General features: G+C 56.3%; 1 protein-coding gene across 2 annotated transcripts in view; it reads right to left on the minus strand.

Annotated features, from left to right (window-relative positions):
• Positions 1-24,217, minus strand: part of ILDR2 (immunoglobulin like domain containing receptor 2) — a 48,538-nt gene that overhangs the window by 13,830 nt on the left and 10,491 nt on the right. The window contains exons 2-5 of one of the 2 annotated variants that reach the window (XM_037035145.1): positions 20,799-21,131; positions 19,820-19,939; positions 4,180-4,236; positions 1,655-1,801 (exon numbers count right to left, since the gene is read on the minus strand). In XM_037035145.1, coding sequence (XP_036891040.1) covers positions 1,655-1,801; positions 4,180-4,236; positions 19,820-19,939; positions 20,799-21,131 — 657 coding nt within the window. The remainder of the gene's footprint in view (positions 1-1,654; positions 1,802-4,179; positions 4,237-19,819; positions 19,940-20,798; positions 21,132-24,217) is intronic. The other variant, XM_037035146.1, reaches the window with a different exon arrangement.

The raw sequence follows: 24,217 nt of genomic DNA on the forward strand, positions 1-24,217 counted from the left end.
ATATGGTCTGCACACATGCACATGTGAATGTATGGGCATGTGCACACACGGGTGTGTATTTGCACGTGCATCTGTACTTTGTGGGCACACGTGTGTGTGTACCTGTGTTTCTTGTGTGCATGCATGGGGGCATATGTTTCCACGGGTGTATCTGCACCTATGTGCACACACAGGGCATGTATTTGTGTGTGCCTGCACTTGTGTGTACATGTGTNTCCTGGGTGTGTGCCTGTGTGTGCAAGTGTGTGTGTGTGCCCACACATGCCTACGTGCACGGGTGCACATGTGTGCATCTCTGTGCAGTTGTGCACATTGTGTTTGTGTGGGTGCACACACACATGCATGTGTGCATGCACGTGTGCATACCATGTGTGCACACCTTTGTGTGCATGTACATGTGTGTGTCACGTGTCACACCCATGTGTATATAGGTGCGCATGCCTGTTCCATGTGTGCACACACACATTCTCACATGTCTGCACTTGTGTGCATGTATGCAAGCATGTGTGTGCACACACCAGTGTTTCCATGCGTCTGCACTTGTGGGCATATGTGTGGGCATATGTGTGGGCATGTGTTTGCATATGGTCTGCACACATGCACATGTGAATGTATGGGCATGTGCACACACGGGTGTGTATTTGCACGTGCATCTGTACTTTGTGGGCACACGTGTGTGTGTACCTGTGTTTCTTGTGTGCATGCATGTGGGCATGTGTTTCCACGGGTGTATCTGCACCTATGTGCACACACAGGGCATGTATTTGTGTGTGCCTGCACTTGTGTGTACATGTGTGGGTATGTGTGCCCTGTGCATGCGACGTGTACACCCGTGGGTGTGTTCTCCTAGGCCTGAATCACCTCACAGACACATTCTCCCCCGCTCCCTGGGGCTCCTCCAGCTCCATCGGGAGCGACGACATCAGGAATTACGGTGTTTAGTACCAAGCGACCGCGTCATCAGGCGGCACTGGAAGCTGTGACAGCCGCCCACTCCCAACTGCACTGCCTGTAGGCGGCCTCTGCTGGGGCTGCCGGGGTTGCCTGCAGGGGGGCGGGGCCTCTTCCAGAGAGGCGGGGTAAGCAGGAGCTCCTTGCACAGGGCCCTCTGTGAGCCCGAGAGGAGAGCAGACCCCTGACTCCTCCAGAAAGTGCTTTATTCCTGGGGGCGGTAAACATACACGCTGTCGCTCTCCTACAAGAGGTGGCAGGGCTCCAAACTCCATGCCTACCTGGGCGTGGCCAGTCACATGAACTCGGGACTCCCAGAAGGGGGACTGTCCCTCTACACATCATTTTGGCACGGGAGTGAATGAACTCCATCCCTGGCTGGGTGGTGCCCACGGCGGTGGTCTGCACGCTCTGCCCAGGAGGGAGGGGGTACAGGGGGCGGGAGCATGACCAGAGGCGGCTCCCTTGGGTGTGAATGCCCCAACCTCGCCATCCTGAACCTGCCCTTCCTGTCGTCATCGTGTCAACGAGCACTCCGAACACCGGGTGACAGGTGTGGACAAGAAGCATGGAGAGGTGAATGGTGGCGAAAGGCAAATGAGGATGGTCAGCTCTGGGAGGCGGGGCTCCCGGTGGGGGGCGGGGTCTGGAATGAGTGGCGGCCACAGGCCCCTCCCCAACTGCCCCTGGGCTCCGTACTCACAGGCCTGCGGGCAGCAGCAGGCGTCGGGGCAGCAGGGGCAGCGCACGTAGCAGCAGCAGCTGTGCGGGCAGCACCGGCACCAGCAGATGCCCACCAGGACGAAGAAGAGGAAGACTCCCAGGATCACCAGGCCGACGAACACCCATTCTGGAAGGACGCACAGAGAGCGCCGCGTCAGGGCGGACAGGCATGTGTGTGGGCGTCTCCCCGCGGGCCGGGGGCCTGGGGAGGAAGGCACCTGGTTGCCTGGCACAGAGCCCCCAAACCCAGGGGCCCTTGGGCACTGAGATATGTACACTGGCCAAGAAGAGGGACGTCACCTCACCTCGGTCCTACGGAGAATGCATAGTGACCAGCACAGGTCCCAGAAGGGGGTGACCCCTCCAGGGGAGAGGATTTGCCATGTCGACCACAGTGTCCGAACAAGCACGTGACAAAGGGAGAAAGGCTTGTGCCCGGGGGAGGGGGGCCTTGTTGGCTGAGCTCTCAAGTGGTGGGGTCTGTGGACACACATTTTGGGGAGTCTCGTTAATCTTGTCACTAGAAGTATAAGTCCTGAGAAAAACTTCTCCATGTCCACTTGGCCTAGATCAGAACACACTGAGGTGGTCCAGGTCCCTAGGCGTCATCCATTTCCTGCCCAATGCCCCTGGAACGTCTGTCCTGAGTTTAGCGTCATGGCGTGTACCCGTCCTGCAAACCATGCTGAGAGACAATGAGGGATGGGGGGTTTAACCAGAGAAGACGCTGTCCCCACCCCTCACTTTTGGGACTTGCTGTAGGGCCCGACACCTGTACCCACCCCATGCCAGGAGACCGGGGGGACCTCTGATCTCCCTTAACAGCTGCAAGATTAGAGCCATTTGTTTGATGGAAAATAATCTACCCAAAAGCCCTCTGCATTGGACTTTAAGTACGTGCTGTTTTTCTTAAGTGCGGGTTATTCAATATTCTTTCAGTTAAAAGGACATTCAGTGACATTTTTATTATATAAAGGGTTTTGTGATGAGGGTAACATTAGGGGACCTTCGCTGAGAACGTAATTTCCCAGAGAGAAAGCAACTTCTGTTTCCTGAACGTCCCTCCTCACTCATCCTCCTGAAATGCTGAGTTCCAACTAACCCGGTCATGCTCTCTTTAGAGAGGCAATGAGAAGACCTTGTGCCTGGCTAGGGTGGCCGGAGAGCCTCCTGCTGAGGACAATGGATGGCTCAGGGCTGTGGCCTGGGTCTTAGAAGTAACATAGTCACAGTGTGTACCCTGAGATAGAGGGAGCCCTGCGCACGGGATGAGCTGTGGGTCCGGCAGTCAGGGAGAAAAGACTGGCCGGTGACCTCGCACAAACACTGTAACTCGTGAAAGGGCTCTCCAGTCAAAGGGAGGGGAATCCCGGCAGCCAGGACCAGATTAAAAAAATACAGTAACTCTTTCTTGGGACTGGGGTACGAGATGTCTAATTTGAAGAAGCAATGCAAGGTAACATTGTTTCTTTCTTTCCAGGGGACTGAGCGGTACAAACTGAGCCAATTCCGGGGGAGAAGGGGGCTCACAGAGGGACACCTCCTTGTGTCCCTGGACTCAGCATGAATAAGAGAATGTCTGTATTGCTGGTCAGCAAAGGGGACAGAGCCAAAAGAATTCCTGGAAAAATAATGAGTGAAGCTCAACCGGGAAGACTCGGGACGTTTCTTAAACCTTGAATCAAGTCAAAAGCGATGGCCAGGAATGTTTTGTCTCTCTCTGTAGCTCTGACCCACCAGGCAGCTCTTAAACCTTGGGCAAAACCCCTCCACAGCAAGACGGAACCTGCTCCTACTCCCCGAGATAGGCTGTGCCCTCCCCCGTGGTCCCTTCTGGTCTCTCTCTGAGCCTCCTTCCGTCATGGACTACTGGGCCACACCAAACTCCCGTTGGCTTGTCCAGGCTGGTGCATTCAACTCAAGCTACGTAAAAAGTCAGAGGTGTGCATTTGGGACACGGGTCCTTGACCTACAGTCTGCAGACACTCCCCAAGGACTTAGGGGCCCCAGAAGGCCCTGAAATTGTATACAAAGCAGACCAGGTATGTAGATGTGTACCTCCAAGGAGGGAGGGGTACATGGCTGGAGTTATAAATGGCAGTTCAGAGTAACACAGTTGCAGACTAAATGAATGGGTAAACGTGTAACTTCGGGCATAAGGAATGCAGACAAGTAATGACTCGGTTAAGGTGCTTAGAACTCTGTGTGTGGCTGAGACACCGAGGTGGGCAGGGAGGGGGCTGAAGAACCTGTGGGCCTGGCACGGGGGAACTGGGTCCCCCTCAGCCCATTTTGAATTCCCATTATTCTTTTAGGGTCTAATAACAGGAGATACACAATTCAAAGGCTCTCCCAACGGGCTTAGTTGTTCATCCTGGAAAGGACCCCAGACACATGGAGACACTTGTGTGAATAAACCGAAGGGAGCAGTCAGTGACTAAGACAGAAGCAGACAGATGGAGGGACAGCGAAGCAGGCAGATACGCGAGTTCGGGGACTGAGTACCTGGCATAATCTCCACAGCAAAACTGGGCAAGAGGTCAGCAAGCAGCCCTGTCCTGCCTAGAAGAGGTGGAAGGGGAAGAGAAGGAAAGAGGTTACTCCCCAGGAGAATAGCCTGAAGCCTGGCCGCGGTGGGCGCCGTCCCCACGCCGGACACTGGTCCACGCTCACGGGGGCACGCGGGGCCCATCGCAGCAGCAGCTGGGCTCGGTCCAGAGAATGACCTTCCCGGCCGGTCTCCGGCAGCCGTGTGAGTGGCCCGGCGCCCCACAACCGGGGGGAAGCAGTCAGAGAACTTCTGCTCCAACTATTTACAGGAGGAGGAAATCTCTGCTTTTAGTGGGAAAAACCTGCCGGAGCAGACCGACACGCACCGTCTCCACTCACTCCACTTCCTTCTCTGCACACTTTTTTGGAAAGTCCAACCCGTCTGCACCCAGACACATTCAACCTACATTTCCAAACATCCACAGACACCCCTAAGTCTGTATAAAAACAAAGTACGTGGTAGATTTTAACTTGCAGTTTTCTCACTACATGATTCTGTTTATGGCCTGGAGATCATTCAACGATTAAAATTTTCAAGAGCAAGGAAAGTAAGCTAGGTCGGCCACGCATGCCCCTACGCGCCTTCAGGCTTCAACAGTCCTCTGCCCACCAGTCTACCGCAGGGCTTTCCCACAGGGCGCCCACAGGGGGCGCTGTGTGGACCCAGGTGCCCTGTGCGTGGCCTGGCAGAGACGCTGCAGGGGCCGGTGCCCGCACAGGTGGCCCGAGGCTCCTGCTGGCCAGGAGCCCTTCGGGAAATGGGTTCCCGAAGACCTGGGGAAGAGATCTTCCCCAAACCAGCCTGACCGATAGCAACCGCTCTTGGCACGTTCTCCCATCATGGGGAGTGTCAGGGCCCCGGTGGGACCTGTGCCCGCGCCAGACAGCTCCGCGGTCTGGCTTGTAAACGAGGCGCCGTGGGAACCGGCGAGCCAGCCACCGCCTTCCAGGTTTGGGCTGGCCGAAGGTCCCTGTGGCCCCCGAATGCAGTGTATCTGTGCGCGTGACATGCTTCCAGAACCGTAGAGCGACAGGTCATTCTCACTTTTTTAGTAATCACATCAAAAGAGGAAAAAGCATGAAATGAATGGTGTTTTTTACTTATAGCCCAGATACTGACACTTCAAAGGCTTGGTCTATCAGCTCCATGCTGCTGGGGTCTGGTTCATGCATGTCAGGGGGCATTGATTCCATTCCTGGTGAAATTTGTGGGTGGGGCGCAGAGAAAAAGTCACTCGCCTGTGTGGTCTACACTTTGGGCTGGAAGGTCATGGCCGGGCACTGTCCTCTCCTCCCTCAAGCTCCCCCCGCTCCCCACACAGAAAAGCAGCTCCGAAGGGGGGTCAAAGAAAGGGGAGCGGATCCAGGCCACCATTCAGGGGGCGATGCTGGACCAGGGCAAGGTGTTTTAGGGACTCGGGGGAAAGGGGTTTTTGCTTCCTCTGCTTTTTCTCGGTTCTCCTCCACTATCCCAGGCCAGTGTGGTAAATGCGTGCCGGCCACCTCTCCCACAGGCCCTGGTGATGGTCCCGCATTTGAAAGTTTGTCAGAACCGGGGTTCATTCCAAGGGACAGGAAGCACGCAGCGGGGCACTCAGGCCAGCGCCGGTGTGGTTGGGGGCAGGGAGAGCTCCCTTCCGTCTGCAGCCTGTCGTGTGCGGCCGACATGCTCAGAACGGTGCAAGGCCTCTCAGAGGGCGGGGGACGTGTGAGAGCCACGGGAGGCGCTGGGAAAGGCGTCCCCCGGGGGGGCTCCTGCCAGGCTTCAGCCTGAGCCTTCACGAGGGGCTCGGAGGGGCTCCCACGGGTCTGGTCCAGTTCTCTAGGATGGGAGGTCAGACGGGGGTTTGGGGCAAGGTCTGGGCAGTGATCAAGAGCATCCCTGGTCTCCTCTGGAGTGTTCTCTGTACAGACGTCTCTTGGGAACGCAGCAAAGCGGTCGACAGCTGGCTAAGCATTTGGGAACCTGGGATCTTGGATCTACCTCTCCTAAAGGCATAATTAATATTAATTTCCAGCCAAGGATCAGGAAATCAATACACACTGTTTTTAGCAAGCCAGTTATCACGTACTTAAAAACCCTGGACAGTCAGCACTTCAAAGTGTATCTCTTATTGTATCCAGTAAAAGAAGTTTCTCTTGCTTTTACGCTCTCGTTCTCAAGCCTACCAGTGCTGAGGCCTCTCTAGACTCATTAATTACACTCACAATAGAAATAGTATCGATGATACGAGCTGCCGATCTGTGCGTTCCCACAGGAAATTAGCCGTGATGGTTATTAACTGTAAGAACCCAGACATTCAAGGGGGAACAGTGCTCAGACGTGGCCTGCGGAGCGTGTTGTATTGGAGTGAGCAGCGGACGGGGGCTGGGGGCTCAGCGTGGCACTGCCCGGCGTTTCCATGGTGATGACTACAGGCAAACCACTTCCTCTTCCTGGGCCTCAACTGCTCTCCTGAGCCAAAGAAGTGGCCTGTACGTGGGGAGACCATTTGACTGGGTTTGTCGGGGACAGTCCTGGTTTACCCTGGTTGTCCTGTAGTAATTATTCACAGCACCCCTTATTACTCCCGGTATAGGGAACCCTGTCCGGGACATTTTTGGTTCTCAAATCTGATACTCAGCGACTAGGGTTGCAATCGTAGCTCTCCCAGTCTGTAGGGACCAGCAGGGAATGCAAAAGTAAGGGACGCAGTCTGGGGGGGGGGTTGCAAACGGCAGATTATGCCTCTGGAGGGGCTGCCACTGCCCACATCTGGCCAGCTGTTAGCTGTTGCCCCAGACAAGTGTGTCTTCAAGGTTAACCAGACCCCAGATTTTTTACGCGAAATATCCTGATGTCTGAATGTTTGTGACCAATTCAAGACTTTTAAAGAACACCAGATAAGCTGTACAAACCGCGGCTGGGGCTGTCTGCAGCCCCGAGATCACGCACCGCCAAGCACGCATGAAACACGAAAACTGGATTCCTCCACAGGCTCTGGTGACCTCCACGGCCTTCGGACCCTGCTTCTTCACCAGGAACATTAGTGCACATAAGTTCTAGACACCCAGGGCCCAGTCTGAAGGTGTCACACCCCACGCCGCTGGCTCCTCCCACTTCCAGGGAGCTGGAAGGAGCACGGGAAAAGCACACTAAAGGGGCTTCCGTGTTTTAGATTTTTCTTGACATTTGTAATTGAAAAAACTAAAATAAGGAGAGACTGTCAGGAATGCAGACAGGGGACTCAGAGAGTCTGTTGCTCCAACAGAATGGTGGGCGTCGGGCTTCTCGTTCTCCTGGAAACCACAGCCCACGGCTGTTTCAGAAGCAGACACCACGGCTTCCCACGGTGCCGGTGTGGCCGGCCCCTGGCTGGCCTGGTGATACACTCTCATGGTCCAGAGGGGAAAGTCAAAGGTCTCTGGAATCGAGACCAGTCGGAGTCTGGGGAGAGCGGACAGGGTCACCCCCATCACACCCACAGCGGACAGAGTGAGGATCTCCGGCTTTGATGCCGTGACCTACATTCCCCTGGACTAAAGGCATTTTAACACGTGGGTTTCCGCTGGGATCCTGTTTCTGAAAAGCATTCTGCTTCCATCTTGTTGCCCGGAGATTCCGGAGAAACGCCGCTGCCCATTGGAAATGCTCTCCCCTTCCTTCCTGTTCCAACCGGTCACGTCTACTGAAGACCTGCCCCGGGAGCATCCCAACAATCGGAGCAGACAGACACACGGCCGCTTTCACCAGACTCTGCCAGCACCACGACTCACGCTCGTCCCCCCAGCGTCCAGTGGAGGAACGGCGGTTCCACGTCCCTTGAATGTCTGAGGAAGGGGTGAAGACAGACCCTGCCAGCAGAAGGCCCTGCTTTCTCTTTTCGTAGTTCAAACTGCTGGTAGAAAACACCGTTTGCCTGCAGGGCCTCCGTTCTCCCCGAACCTTGCAGAACCCAGGACTGCTAAAAAATTTATTTCCCTATGAATCAACTGAACGACGCAGGCATACTAATCCTTAGTACAGGCGCACAGGGGTGCCGGTTTCACACCAAAGTGTCACACGTGTCGTAGCCCAGAATATCCACAGACCTCAGGTTGGACGATCAGGGCAGAAGCACATACTGCGGATTGAACAACCTTCACGTCGTCCCTCCACCGTCCCCTACGGCAGTGGCCACCCTGAAGTTCTCCCCGAGTTCGTATTCCTCGGAACCACTACTTGTGGCGTGTCTCCAATTCATTCACTCATCCTCACTCATTAGTTCAATCAACAAAGGCTCGCATGTTGGGCCAGGCACGGGCCTGGAGGGGAACAGGATGGGACCCCCAGACTCGAGACACTCTGGGCTAGCCAGTGCCCCATGTCTGGCATGTGAGTGTCAGAACCCAGTGTCAGCCGTCCACTTTTTGTCCCAGGACTTAGCTGAGGTGAAGCACGTTCTCCCTGCCAAAAGCAGAGGTTTCGTCTGCCTTTCCTGCATTTTTGACCTTGGCTGCCCCCTGGTCCCAGGGCCTTCCCCCAGAGACCTGGTGTTAGCGCTGCACTGTGCCCAGCAAACCCCGTCCTGGCGACATTTCCCCGAGATTCTAAGACTCCCTTCATGGTGGGCCAGGCCCCCCGAGGCAGGACCTACTCCCCTTCTTTCCCAAGAGCACCGCTCGCCCACGTCCGACTGTCCCGCCTTGTTCAAATCCATACCACACACAGCCTCCGAGACTGTCCTGGGCTGACGGCCCCGCGAGCCTGCTGCCCAGGGAAGGAGTGTCTGCCAAGCTCAGAGGGCCACCAGACACGCCCGCAGGGTGCGCCTTCACACAGGGACAGAAAGCTCCGGGGCAGAGACTGCATTCGAGGCTTGGCGTCCTCAGCAGTGGGACCCCTCCACCGCTCCCGTAGCGAAGCCCCACTATGGGCCGTGCTGGCTTCTGACAGGCGTCGGGTCTGAGGCACCTCCACGGAGCTACACCAGCCAGGGCACGAATGTTTCTTTTCTAGGTGTGTGAGGAGAGTGGACGCCTTTCTCCGGCCTTGGAAGCATAAACTTGTTTCTTCGGCTATTTGGAATTTCAAATAGATTAGAAACTTCCCCAGGGCACACCCGTTCCCATTGTTGTTCTGTATTCCCATGGCAACCATGCAGTGATCAGAGCGTGTGACTCTCCTACCAAGGGGGCGCCAGCCCCCTCCTTGGATGTACATATTGATAAACTACGCATCCAAGCCCTTCTCGCACATCTTCTTTCTTTTTGTGTCCTTCACATTTGAGTTCGAGTTAAGTCGTGTGAATAACTCCGACGCTGAGCTCTCTCCATCCAAGGGCTGAGTGCTCTGAGCCCGTCTGCTAATGACCTCTTGGGGCTTTGGGGCGGTGACTGTAAGGTTGGCCCAAATGCTATTCGCAGAGTTCTAGAATCAGATTTGATAGAGCTGTTTTCAGGAACCCAAGGCTCGGAGAGGTTACCGGTTTGACCCAGGTCCACAGAGAGGACTTGTGATCAATCGGGGAACAGAACCTGGGTCTACTCACCCCATTCCTGCGGGTTTTTGCCCCCAATACCTCACTCCCCCTCAAGACTGGCTTGTCCTTTATTTGGACCTGTGCGGCAGCTGCTTCCTCATCCCGTCGTCTTTGCAGTGAGCGCCCCTCAAATGTGTCTGTGGCATCATCGCCCCACAGACTGACACACAATGACGAAAACCCACTGCCGAGTGCTCTGCCTTCGCAAAGTGGGGCAGTGACCCAGCCCCTTGCCCTTGGGGAGTGGACAGATGTGAAACGTTATCAGTAATGTAACAGCTCGCGGTAGCCTGGGGCAAAATGCAGAGGACAGCCAGATCTGCCCCCCGACTGATGTGGAGCAGGGGGGGCTCACGGAAGGAGGAAGCTGAGCTACCGCTGGGTGTGATTCCGGGGGGATTACATGAGCGTGCTGGGCTGGGCTCCAACGTCGGACGGCTGCAGGCACCTTAGATACAAAGACACCAAGGATGGCTCATTTCCTTAACCAACAAAGCCCCCACCTCTCCATGCGTGGTCACGGGGAGGGGGGCAGACAGGGAGAGCACACCCCTTGCGGCGGGGGCTGTCCAGCCTCCGGGGCCAGCCCCCTCTCCGTGCGAACGCAAACCTGCACCTTGAACAGCGGCAGCTGGCTTTGGGGGGAAAAGGGGTGGCTGTCCCCTGAGCAGCTTCCAAGGGCTGCCATTCTTTCTGTGCAGGGCTGAGCCGATTTCTCGGTGACACCCCCTCTCCCGCGTGCAGGCCTCCAGCATCTGCCCCCAGATCCACCGACTACAATGATTCTGGCGGCTGACCTAGCGGCTGCAGCCCGCCCGTCACCACAGCAACCACGGCTGAGGAATGCGCGCTAATTGAAGGCCAGTTTCCTCCCACCGCCATGAGCAACAAGTGAGGCGGCTGGAGGCCCAGCGCTCTGCCGAGCCTGGGGGCGGGGCACCTGGGACCGGGACAGGGCGCTGCAAAACCCCATTCGTTCTCTTAACAACCCAGGCGTGGAAGAACCTAAACGGACGTCCCCTACCCTGCAGAAATCTTAGCGCCCGTTTCTCAGCGAGCAGATGTGCAAAGCACCGCGTGTCGGCTGGCCCCTGGCTTGGAGACTTGCGCAGGGCAGGTTCCCCTGAATGAAACGAAAGGCCAGCGATGGCGAGGGCTCCGCAGGGGCCGCGAGCCGCTCCAAGCTGCTCCCAGCTCCTCTGGAACTTCAGTTCTTGTCCATCAAAGGGGAACCTCATGGTGGCCATCTCTAAAGATGGGGTGACCGCCACACCACTTGGCCTAGACGTTTCCGGTTGATGCAGATGTCCCGACATGAATTAGGAAGTGCCTTCCCTTCCTGCTCTTGAGAGTCTCTGGTTCAGACATAAATCACAAAGTTGCCCTGTCTAGCCTTCCCAGGACCACGCTGATCCTAACACAAGTCTTAGATGCTCCCCAACACCCCCCAGGCTTCCTCCAATGGCCTGTGCGTACCCCTCGCCGTTAGGTCGTGAACACCCTGCAATTAACAGAAAGCCACTGAGAACTGTGGGCTTCCAACAGCAGCCAAAGCATGCTGGGACAGAGCGTCCCGAAACCTGCGGGCAGGGAGATTCCCAGGGGCGGATGGGGTCCCGCCGGCCGGGCACTGCACAGCGGTCCCCGGGAAAACGGGACTGTTGGTAATGGGATTGCCAGTTCACAGCTGCTGGCTCAGCAAGGCCTGTCTGTGGCCTGGCTGAAGGAAAATCGGCAAGGGTCCTAGACACAGAATTCCCTGGGGAGGTTCCCTTGCATTGGAGGTATCAGGGCCGGCAAGGAGAAGCGGGGGATGGGAGGGTGGGACAGGGGAACCACGCACCCCTACTGCGCCCTGACCACACGCCATTCTGTCCTCACGACAGGTCTCCTGCCTAACTTTCGTTCACCACCCCCACCCTGCTATTACGGACAAGGAGACTGGGCTCCACACTGACCCGTCCATGGCTGTGTCGTGCACTGAGCCCTGGGGCATAGCACCCCAAAGCCTGCTCTTCGAGGGGCACCTCATGCAGTACTCAGACTGACCTGTGTTTGGACAAGTCAGGATTTCACGACCCTGGCACTGGGGTCAGTTCAGGCCCGATACTTCTTTGCAGGGTGTGGCAGGCTGGCTGTCCTGTGCACTTCAGGGTGCTGAATAGGGAGTGCCCTACCTGGGGCACAGCCAGCACTGCTCCCCGACATTTCCCAAGGTCTCCCGGGGGCCAAGCAGCCCCCTCTTGAGAGGCGAGAGCCTGGATATGTAATACCCATGCAGTTTTCACCTCTTCTGGTGTTCTCCGATTGCTTCAGAAATAGAATCTTTCGCTTTCCCAAAAGGCAGTGGTTTTTGGAGGGACGAGACAGTGTCATCTGTTGACTTTGAACCCTCCCTGTGCCGGGCACTTTGCAGGCAGAAGTAGGGGTGGGGTTTAAGTGAAAGAGCCAGGCAGCCGATGAACAGTGGGGGAGGTCCGCAGGGCCCTGCGGATGGAGAGAGGGGCCTTGACCCAGTCCCAGGAGGCTCCACAGCGCACTCCCCCCACCCCCCACCCCACGATGACTATCCAGGCCCATTTCGACAGTCACTGGCGGAATCAGGTTTTAGCTGACGCCTGGCTAACTTTTCCAGCGCTTCCTTCTCCTCCTCCTTCTGGTTCTTCTCAAAACCAAGAGGCAGCTAGGTCAGCCCAAGGCCAAGGCCAGGCTCCAGAGAAAGGGCAGGGAGGATGGGCAAGGGGCTGACAGTTTCTCTCTCTTCTGTCCCCACTGTCTCAGCTCTTGTAGGAATCCGAAGGCCCAGGTAGAGAGAGAGGGCTTCCCCCCTCCTCCAAGAATCAACCCCAGTTTCGGTCTTTTGTGCAGGGGCCGTCCTCTGAAGCAGCACAAAGTGCTTCAGATGTGTAGTCACATCTACGAAGGAGAACATGGCTTCAGCCCACTCGGAAGGTGCTCCGCAGAAAGCACCCCGATTCGTGGCCAGAGAGGGCCTCCGTCATCACCTCTCCTGCTGCTGGGAGAGGACTTCTTCTCTCCTCCCTGCCAATTCTAACCCCCTCTCTGTTGGTAAATCTCCCAGCTCTCCAGCAGCCGCTGCTCTCAGGGATCAAAGTTTGAGCAGGCGACAAAGACCTGTGAGGAGGCTGTTGCCATGGGAACTCTGGGAGCCCTTTTAATTGGCAAACCTCCTTGGTTAGCAGCACGGGGCTGGGCCGGCAGAGAGGATGGGGGAGGGGAGCCTTGGCAACAAGTAGCCCTTTCTAAACAGCAGAACAAATGTGGGGAGGGATCCCAACAGAGGCGAGCGCTGAAGCATTTCTGCATGGCCTGGGAAACATGTCCCCCCCCAGCCCCCCAACAGTCCCCGGGGCACAGCCAGTGACCTGAAATAACTGCGAAATGACATGTGGGGTTAGGTGGGCCCTGGCTCATTGGGGCAATCACTTTGTACATTATATAAATGTCTGATTGCTGGGTCGTACACCTGAAATCAGGATCATAGTGTATGACAATGGTCACAGGGGAAAAAAAGCTTTTAATCCCTAATGCCAGTTCTGAGATGTCCCCTCCAAGTATTCCCGGGTGTCTTACTGTTTTTAACATGCATGGGCAGAAAGGGTCTTTTTAGACCAGAGTAATGACCCCAGGCACAGGCATGTGAACAGCTTCACTTGACTGAATTTGTGCATGCCTGTCCCCAGGTGCCACGCGCTGCACTCCTGGGAGAGTCACAGGAGGAGACGGAAGGAAACAGGGATGCGTGCTGGGGAAACTGAGGCAGTCCCGGGGCATGACCTTCACAGGGAGGAATCGGCCTGCTGAGGTTGAAGGTACCAAAAGGCTATGAAGCCTGGGTTCACTGCAGAGACCCGGTCTGGGGACAGGGGGGACACAGAGGGTCTTCAGAACATGCCGCACACTGACACTCGCCAGGCTTGAAGCTGGGAAGACCCAGGGACCTCTTGGTCCCCTAACGCAAAAGTGCCCCTGACCCAGGTCTGTCCCTTGCAATCAAGTCCTAAAGACCACAGCAGTCTGCCGTGGTCACGGATCTGCCGTGGTCGGGGAGATTTCAGGAGCTCTATTCTTCCTCCATACTTTTCTGCTTTGTTTGAAATTTTTACAAGAAATGTGCATCGTTTTCTTCTAAAACAGAACGAGACAGCAGGATCTGAGGCCGACCTAGCCCCATACGGAAAATTAATTCCGCAACCTGTGGACTTTTTAAATAAAGTCAAAAGCCTAGGTGGGACTTGGAGGCTGTCTCGACTATCCTCATATCCTGTTCCTTGTTGAAATCCTGTTAGATAGGGAGCACCTGTAAGTTCCCTCAACTGACCACAATTTCCAAAACCTGTCGCTTAGTGTTAGCAAAGTCTCCCTTAGCTGTGATCTGAACACGCCCGGGTTCACAGCCTCTTCGTCTATTCCCCGGCCAGAGGCAAGAACGAGCATCTGGCCCCGTGTCCACTGGCACCTCGCCCTCCTTTTTCTGCTTAAAGGCCCTTAAAAAAAAAAAACAAGCGACATCAGGCGGAAGAGATCCGTCCCTCGTCCTGTGCAGAGAAAGAAGGGCAAGGTGAGCTACTTTCAGGTTTTGAAATAATGACCTCCCGGCCTGGGCCTTCCTGGACAGCACAGCCTCCCCTGGCGAGCCGGAGATGCCCGAGGGGACGTTCTGCCTCCCCAATGGTAGCCCGGTTCCAGGTTATACACAGCGTGTCCTGGACCCACGTCTGACTTCGGGGCGGCAGGTTTCTGGACACTCCCACCTTCTGCGACTGCGCTGGCTCAGCCCTCCAGTCCCACACGTCTGTCTGAATATTTCTAAGGTCTGTGTCGCAGTCGCATCAATGCGCCCGTGATGCCGCGTGCCTACCCAGCTTCAGAATGGCTGTACCGTCCGCATCGCCACAGAGAGGTGGGGAGGCGCTCCGTGCGGTTGCAGTGGTTGGAAGTGAGTCCACCGAGGCCCTGTTTCTCTACTCGTTTGTTTTCAGGTACTCCGGAACCCATGCGTGGGCGGAGGGGAGCCCGTGCTGGGTGCAGAGGGAGCCATCCAGGCAGGAACAACTAACTGTGCCTTGGAAGTGAGGGTCCCGGTCAACGGTTACGGCAGTTTTACCAAGAACCAAAGTGAAGTCCTGAAGCCGAGCCGGGACAAGCAAACGTCTTCCTGTGACTTCGAGCAGCGACCAGACTATGGCTTCTTCACAGACACACGTCGGGGTCTCGTGCGAGGGGATGAGGCCAGGGACCGACGCACTGGGGTTTGGTCGTCAACCCTGCCTGTTCACTGGGAGAGGAGCCCTAAAACCTGCACATTAAATTCTTATCTTGGAGAATGAGGAAGATAATTCCTGCTCCCCCACCTTGCAAGGTCAAAATAGGGACATTTGGGGGACGACAAATTGTTCGCCGTGCACATTCATATGAGCAGGTAGACACGGCGACGGCCACGTGATAATCCGGGACATCTCGCCTTCTGTCTCCCTTTTCTGTCACAGTGCCCCCGTTTCCTCTGGGACATCAATTCTCTTCCACAGCCTGAGAGATCAGCCTCCAAGAGCCCTTGATCTTCCAAAATGGGCCAACTAGACTCTCTCTCCTGAGACTGATTCTTAAGTGGGAAAATACAAGGTCAGAGAGAGAAACACCGGTTGAATTGATTCACTGCCCATCAATTCTCACTGCACGGACCCTGGAGCACCTCGGGCAGGACAGGCACCGCGCTGTGATCCTCAAAACATTCTCTCTGGGCACGTACAAAATAGCAAGAAGCGGCCCGTGTCTGTGCCAGACCCATCCTCTAAAAAGTCCCCGTTCTCTTCCTCTGCGCAGCGGGGAGCGAAGGTCTCACCGCAGCAGAGCTGAACAGCGCAGGCCCTAGACCAACATCCGGAAGGGAGCGACCGGGTGGGCCTCCCACCCACGCCTCCGACGAGATGCGGTAACCAGCTTCCACAGTAGGTCGCTGAGGTTTGGGGGCTGCCTTTACAGAAGTTAACAAGTGTCCCCTAACACACTGCTATCCTTCTCCGAGACTGATTTTTCCAGTCTTCCTTGCAATGTTGATTTCCTTCCAGCAAGTCCCTTTCGGCTTCAGTTAACCAGCAACTAACTCTGTCACTGCCACAACCCTCGATGGATTCTATCGCTAGTAATAATTCAAATGCCCGGAGAGAGAATGAGGAGCAACGAGATTGAACCACGTGAGCTCACCTGCAACTATAGACGTTTATAGACACTTTATCGGTGAACAAACACAGGCTCCGCACTGATGCACATTTAGAGGCATGAAGTGAGTATTAGTTATGCATTCTGCCCGTTTATCACTGAAAACACATGCCCTTCAGCTTCTGTACAGTGGAGACCCGGCGGGGCAGGACCAGCAGGAAGACCCACGAGAGTGGGCCCTCGCCTTGACGTGCCCAGAGGCCAGCGCTGCTGAGAAGCTTCCACGGTTTGGGGACAAGGCCACGTGCAGTGCCCACATTTCCACGCTCACGAAGTGAAACCAGAACACGGGACCGACGGGGTCTGCCCTTGGCCCTCTTCGATTTGCAGAATCCTCCTGGGTGACTCACCTGGCCGTTCGCGGTTCTGACTGTCACCCTTGGTTCCCACACCATGTCCTCTCATCCTCGTTCCTCTGCTGAGTCACACGTTTCTAACTGGGACTCCACCTGGTGCCCCTGACACCGCTCACTGTAGGCACGTCAAGAGCCAAACTCACCCTCCTGCCCCAAGCCTGCTCCCCAGCCTGTGTGCTCTCTGAGGTGGAGAGCAGGTGGCTGCCCAGCGGGCCAGGGGGCACGGTGACCTTCTGACTCATCTCGCCTTCCCCCCCCCCTCCCCCGTCATTTCCTTTTACACTTTAGTCACTGAGACCCAGCACCGCCTTCTCAGAAACGTTTCTGTCACACATTGTCTCTTGCCCACCCACCCCTCTGGTTCAGGATCTTACAACCTTTCATGCATGTGACCCCGGCAGCCTCCCAAGGGCCCCCTCTCTTCCGGCACTTTGTCTCCAGGGTTCTGTCTGCCCGGCGGCCAGTCACTGCTCCAGCCCTGAGGTCTGGTCTCATTCTCCTGCTAACGTTTCTCCACCAGTCCCCAGAGCCTTCGGGACAAAGTCCCAACTCCTCAGACCTCCGTAGGAGACACTTAACCTTGCTCCGTCCCCTTGTCCATCTTCACCTTTGCGTGTCTTGAGAAAACAAAATTCCTCCTAAGCTGGCCTCTGATTTGACCCTCCGACTCCGCTTTCCTTACTGACCGGCTCTCTGACTTTCCTGCCAGTTTCTGCTCCCCGCATTGTGATCGTCCCCAAGAAGAGCTGACATTTCAGTGACCATCGGCAGCGGGGTGGCTCTGTCTAGCTCAGACCTACGTGCAGAAGACCGCCATGGATTCCCCTGGCTTCCTGGGCGTGAGCAACACACTGCGCGGCCGGCCCGGGAGCCCTCTGCTCGGCGCATCCCTGGGAGGCCAGGTCCTCATTCGTCCAACGGAGTCACGTCACTCACGCTCTCCTACTTTTCAATGCGAGAATTTCCGAGTTGACATGAAGCTCCAGGGTCACTCGGCTAAAGGACCTTTCCTAGGCACAGAAGCCCGCTCCCACTCACCAGGGAGTTGCCAGCCTCTGCCCTCGGGACAGAGCCATTGCTGCCCCCAAGAAGGCGGTCGGTCCTCGGGGGTCTCCACTCGTTCACAGCTCCCGCTCTGCACCGGAATGGACACCCTCCATGGCCACTTGTGCGCCTGTTCTCACTTTACCTGGTCACTCCACAAGTTCCCAGTCCCTCTTCCACGCGATTTCTCTTTGGGAGACACCGTCCCCCACTCCCTGTTCCCAGCCCTCTTTCACTAGGGTGGACCCTCCAGGCCTCATGTGACATTCAGTGGCTGAGCCAGGGGCCCAGGCATCTGGGGGGCTGAAATCAGCACACCTGGCCCAGGCATCTTTCCCCACCCCGCACCGAGGTCTTCATCTGTGAGGCTGACCTCAGACATCAGCTTCCCTGGGCCTCACCTGAAAACAACACCTAACACAGGCCCACCGGACAAAATCACCGATACTTGGAACTTCTAAATCAGTGACACTATTTTGAAACATTCTGTGAAGGCAGTCGAGACGACGGAAACTCCAAATTTTGCATTTGGGTCCTTGACGCATGCAGAACGACCCGTAGATCTCAAACTAACCCCTTTAAAAAGCTCACACAGCTAGCATTGCCTGGAAAAGTTTACACGGCTCCACGTCTGGGGCTCTGAACTTCTCTGATCCCTGCGTGGCCGCCTGTGAGTCCCCTTCCCCTGGCCCGGGCCCCACCCCTGTTTATCTTGTTGCTTCCGTGGTCTCCCCTGCCCTCCTCCTGTTCACTGGGGCTCCCCCTTCTCCACCTCTGTGTCCCAGGATGGCATCCTCACCACGTCACTCTGCGTGTCTGACCCAGGGGGACGCCCTTCCCACACTCCGCCCCTCCTCCTCCTCCGAGACAGCTGTCTGTCTTCATTCCCCCAGGATTGCCGAGCTGGGGCCGAATGACTGACGGGAGTTCTACTTGTGGCCTCTCCTCCGGCCCAGCGATTACCTCCCCCTCGGACGCCTGCGCTGGCCGAATAACCGTCCGCAGTCAGCGGACTGCAGGCCCAGCGCCCACTTGTTTCAGGCCTGGCCATTAGCAGATGTGTGATTGGGCAGAATTGATCTGTGGATTCCTTTTGAGTTACCAAGTCTCAGCCGACGCAAAATCTGATTTCCCTGGGTGTTTTTACAACATCGGTGGAAGCCCTTTTTTTGTGTCTCCGTTTCCTTGTCAGTATCTGTCAGATTTCCCATTCCTTTGCAAACCACGGCAGGGACGACTTTACTCCATGGTGCACACAAGGTATATATGTATCTGACGTAAGTCAAGGCCCTAATAAGGGTGGCTGGTTAATAAGCAAAGGCTTAATTATTAATAAATAATTACTGCCTTAATCCATTCTGTGAGTTCAAAAACAAAGGCAGCAGTACTGTTGATTTGCCAAAATCACACAGTCCTTGTGGAGTAGAACGAAAACCCCAAAGTAGCAAATTCTACTTTCTCCTGGGCGCCAAGTTTCCCGGGAAACGAAAATTAACCTTCAACCTCACTTGCCTTTAAAAGAAAGCACTGTAGCTCTCTTCCCAAATTGTCATCACGTGGGCTCTTGGCAGCTCCAAGCCACTGTAATTTCTTTTTAAAAGTGGCTTCAAGTGTTTACCTTTTCCCCTACGATTCACGTGGTTTCTCTTTTCATCCCCACGTTTTGTTCTAATTTCCTCGTTCAACCGACATCTCCAGGACTCGAAATATGCGCACAGTCTGCAGTACGTAGAAGGAGGTCATCTCCCACTGACATTTCTCCTACCCGCGAGAGAGGAACGGTCCCTGAAAGTAATGAGGGTTCATTTGGGGGAGGGAAATGAACATTAATAAGGATTAGATACCTATTTGGCTCTGAGCGTAACTCAGACACTTCAAGGTTCCAAGAAGTTCGCCTTCAGATGAAAGACCGCCATATCCTCTGTAGTGCTTTCCCTCGCCACTGTTTAATATCACACACACACACACACACACACACACACACACACACGCTTCAGTTCTCGGCCATCCTTCCCGTAGTTGTCCTGCGTGGTGCTGACCAATGGGAAAAGGTTCCCCGCGTCTCTCCGAGGAGGTCCTGACTCACCAGTGGGTTCCTAGCTCTCCCCGGTCTCTATCCTGCTTCAAAGGCGCCTGGCCTTTTCTTCAATAATTGGCAAATAAAAGGATAAGTAGAGCTGAGAGTGGAGAGCCGCCAGGGAGCCCGGGTTAGTGGTGCAAATGGAAGGAAGGGAGAAAGAGGACACAGCTAAGGAAGCAGAAAAACCACTCAGGGCGATGCTGAAAAGAGGGCCCCAGCTTCCGAGAAACAAGACGGAGAAATGCAGCCCCGGCCCCGAAGTCAGGCCCTGTCTGTGCCGCCTGCTGGCACGCGCGTGTGCACAGGGACCGGGAAGGGGAGGAGGCCGCGGCGAGCCGGCCCAGACGGGAACGTGGCTGACGGCCTCCACTCACCCAGCACCAGCAGCTCCACCGAGTCCTCGTTCTTGCCCTCCAGGTCGTCGGGGGTGGTGATGATGCAGTAATAGAGTCCGCTGTCGCCCCACATGAGTTTCCCGATTTGCAGATCTGCGTCTGTCAGCGGGAAAAGAAGAACCCCGTCCTGAAGCAGGCCCCGGAGAGGACAGCTGGGCCCCTCGGGGTGGGAGGGGGCCCCTGGGGCGTGCCTGCAGCTGTCTGTTTCTCTACCTGGAGGGTGGCCGACAAGATGTTTGCTTTATCGAAAACAAACAGAGGAAGGAACAAAACCTAGCATCCCTAAGGCGAGAGACTCAGAGCCCCCGCAGGACCTGGTCCTGATCCCAGCCCGGTCCAAGCAGGCTGGTACAGGACCCTGAGACACGCACCCCGGAGAATTGCTCTGGGCTCCTGCCAAAGGAGAAGGCTTCACAGGACGACTTCAAAACAGATAATCCCACAGGTCACGTCAGACTCCCAGGGCCTCGTCTTGGCCAGAGCTTTGGGGGCAAAGGGTAGACCTGAGACCAGACCTCCTGGGGTGTGGGCCCAGCAGCCGCCTGGCTCCGGAACTCCCTGGTGAGCATCCCTTCCCCTGGGGAGGGCACCTGCTTCCTGAGCTTGGGGAAGGGCCCCAGACGGACGCCAAGGTGCGCGGTAGCTAGGTAGCTACGTGGGGAAGTTCTCTCACTAGAACCTACTTCCTCTCGGTTCTGATGACGAGCTCCCCAGACCGGAGGTCGGGCTCAGAAAGAGCGTTTTCGAAGCTCCTCTCTAGATATTTCCCAACCCACCCCCCTCCCCTCGCCCTCCCTCGAAAGCAGTATGTGAGGCTTCGTGACACCTCTGTGCCCCCTAAAACCCACATCTGGAGGGGCTGGAGGGCCGAGAGGCTGGCCAGCGCCCCGCGTCTGGGAAGAACAGTGCTAAGGGCCCTCCCGCTGCCCAGCCTCCGCCGGGAGGCGGCATTGCCTACCGTGCACGATGGTGATCTCTCGGCCCCTGTAGAAATCGCCCAGGGTGATGGTTGAGCCCTGTTTGGAAGCGACCACCCGGACGGTCCTCCTGCTGTCCAAGCAGTCCAGGTAGGGGTCCCACTCCAGGTTCCTTTTGCTGAGAGACTGGGCCCGGGGAGAGGACAGTGCCAAGGACTCCCCCATGCGGTCCTGGCAGTAGGACTTGAACTTCCACTGCACAACCGCGGGCTGGTGGGAGGAGGTGGAGAAGCGGCAGCGGAGCAGCGTGGGTTGGAAGAGCATGGCCACCTTCTTCTTGTCGGGCACCGTCACCTGGAGGCCTTCCGCCAGGGCTGAAACACAGAATGAGGGTGTGCAGCCAGCTACGGCATCCTGGACGGTGCCATGCGCCACGGGGTCAGGCTGTCCCACCTCACCCGCTCACCTGCCCCTCCCTGTTTTCTCCAGCACTGTGAATGGCCCCCGTAGCCACCCAGCTGCCCTTTCCAGAAACCCACCATTGTCCCCAGTGTCCAATCAGGCACTAAGTGACGTCAACCACGTGCTCCTTTGACATCGATAATATGTCTGCCCCTCCATTTCAGAACTTCTTCTTCATCTCTTCTAACACTGCAGGGCCACTTGTCTGGTCTCTTGCTGGCAGCTGCCACAGGCAGGACCTTATCTCGAGTTCAGGGGGCCTTCTAATCCGACTGTTAGGGTTCTCCTTAAAACCCTTCACCCCTGCCCTGGCCAGTGTGGCTCTGGGGGTTGGGCATCGTCCCATAAACGGAAAGGGCGCTGGTTTGATTCCCGGTTGGAGAACGTGGCTGGGTTCTATGTTCGGTCCCCAGTCGGGGTGCATACAAGAGGCAGACGGTCAATGTCTCTCTCCCTCCCGTCCCCTCTCTCTAAAATCAATAAGCAAGTCCTTGAGTGAGAATTGAAAAAAAAAACAAAACCACAACCCTCCACTGCTCCTCCATGGCCTCCCACATTCTCAGCAAGACGTGTACGGCTCCTCTTCCCTCCTCATCTCACTTCCCGCAGCGCCTCTGAGCACCAGCCTCTAAATACCGGCTCCCCCCGGGGCTGCCTTGCACCCCCAGCTTGGGGCATGTGGTGCTCCCTAGTTCTGGAACACTTCGCCTCGCTTCCTGGGAAACGTCCTTGCCCTTCTCCAAACCCACTTCACCTCCTCCCTGTGCTGTCAGCGTTCCTGGTGTCCTCCTTCAGACACTCCCCCCGGTGACAAGGATCCTGGCAGGGATCGGTTTCCACGCCTGGCACACCCATTGCACCGGTCCGGTGAGGAACGGGTCTCGTCTTGTCGCCCTGGCTTGGGACCCCATAGGCGGGCCACACGTGTTTAATCAAAACAGACGGTGAAGCCAGGGTGTGTGACTTCAGGGGGAAGTGACTTCCCTGGCAGCTGGCGCCCAAGCAGAGGGGACGGAGATGAAGGGGAAGGAAGACTTTGAGAGACGCGGAGAATTTCCGATCAGAAGCAGTAGACCGACTTCAAAAGCTCTGAAGGGCAAGCCGGCTGGTGGGAGAGGTTGAAAGGAACATGAGATGTTTAAGTGGACGCCTGAGGCTGGCTGCCCGTGACAGAGAGGGACACTTCAGCCAATGAAAGACCGGGTGGGGGGAGTGCTGGAGGGGCTGAGGACCTCCGTGAGCTCAATGCTAAGAGCTAGANCCCCACAGTGACAAGGATCCTGGCAGGGATCGGTTTCCACGCCTGGCACGCCCATTGCACCGGTCCGGTGAGGAACGGGTCTCGTCTTGTCGCCCTGGCTTGGGACCCCATAGGCGGGCCACACGTGTTTAATCAAAACAGACAGGAAAGCCAGGGTGTGTGACTTCAGGGGGAAGTGACTTCCCTGGCAGCTGGCGCCCAAGCAGAGGGGACGGAGATGAAGGGGAAGGAAGACTTTGAGAGACGCGGAGAATTTCCGATCAGAAGCAGTAGACCGACTTCAAAAGCTCTGAAGGGCAAGCCGGCTGGTGGGAGAGGTTGAAAGGAACATGAGATGTTTAAGTGGACGCCTGAGGCTGGCTGCCCGTGACAGAGAGGGACACTTCAGCCAATGAAAGACCGGGTGGGGGGAGTGCTGGAGGGGCTGAGGACCTCCGTGAGCTCAATGCTAAGAGCTAGAGACCCCAGGCAAAGAGGATGTGACACCCTCAGGTGAGTGGGCGGAGAGTTGAGCGTTTCTGGCTGGATCTGAGGTTAGCAGCAGACACAGAACTATGATGAGAAGCAGACAAAGGGACTCTGAATAGACAGGGGTTGGGAAATGAATCCAGGAGCCCACCAAGCCCGCCTCGGGTCGCCTGGGCGGGTGGACTAGAACCTACGCAGGAGAGGACCAGCCTCATGCACGGGTGCCCGCACTCACCCGACACCCTGCCGAGCAGTCACGGCCGCAGCTCTAGCACGCACTTAGTGCGGGATGTCTGTGTAAAAGCACCTTTGACGTGGGCAAGGGGCCCTATCTGGACCCTCTTTTCTGCTCTCCAGGCCAGGGCCTGTCTTCGGCCAGAGCGCTCTGAGGAACTAGGTTCGAATGCCGATGGGGGGAAGGCTTTCTGCCCTCTCTTGGTCCAGGAAGGGAACACGACAGGGTACTTGCGGTTTAGCGATTCCCCAAAGTGTCTGAGCCTACCCAGCGCTCAGTGACCACCTGTGGGGCCACTGGAGGAACGGATCAGCCGTTCAGGGACTGGTCATGTGGGAATTTCTAGGGCTCTGCGGAGAAACCGTTTGTCCGATGCATCGTGAATGGCATGGTGTAGGTAGCCAAACAGCATTGGTGCCGGAAGACGGGGCCCTGGCTGGGGTGGCTCAGTGGAATGAGTGCCAGCCTGCGAACCAAAGGGTCATGGGTTTGATTCCCAGCTAGGGAACATGCCTGGGTTGTGGGCTAGGCCCCCAGGAGGGGGCTCTCGAGAGGCAACCGATCAATGTTTCTCTATCTCCCTCCTTTCCCCTCTCTCTAAAAATAAATAAATAAAATCTAACAAAAAAAAAGAGACAGGGCCTGGGATCTTATCTGGCCATAGAGCACGTGAGGCGAGGCCTCTCCACCTGTAAAATGAGCCTCATAATTCTTGCTCATTGGGTTGCTAACCAACATGACCTCGTTGGTCACCTGCTGAGAGTGGCCCTGTGACTGTGACCTGTGGCGGGCGGTTCTCAGACACTACTCTGTCCCCTGCCCACAGTTCTGAGCGTCCTGCCTCTTGATGACCACCCACCACTGGCAGGTCTGACTACGGCCAGACTGTGCAACCCATCCCAGCCAGGGGCTCCCTGCTGCCCCCGCAAGTGGGGATGTGGCTAATGCATTCTCCCCGACTCTTCACAGTTCCCCTCAAATTCCGGCACATTAGTCTTTTTAACCTTGTCATTCTTCAAATCCTATTCAAGTCC

Source organism: Sturnira hondurensis, unplaced genomic scaffold (assembly GCF_014824575.4).
Source record: "Sturnira hondurensis isolate 20B ecotype Veracruz unplaced genomic scaffold, ASM1482457v3 Scaffold0022215, whole genome shotgun sequence".
In the NCBI taxonomy this organism is placed as follows: domain Eukaryota; kingdom Metazoa; phylum Chordata; class Mammalia; order Chiroptera; family Phyllostomidae; genus Sturnira; species Sturnira hondurensis.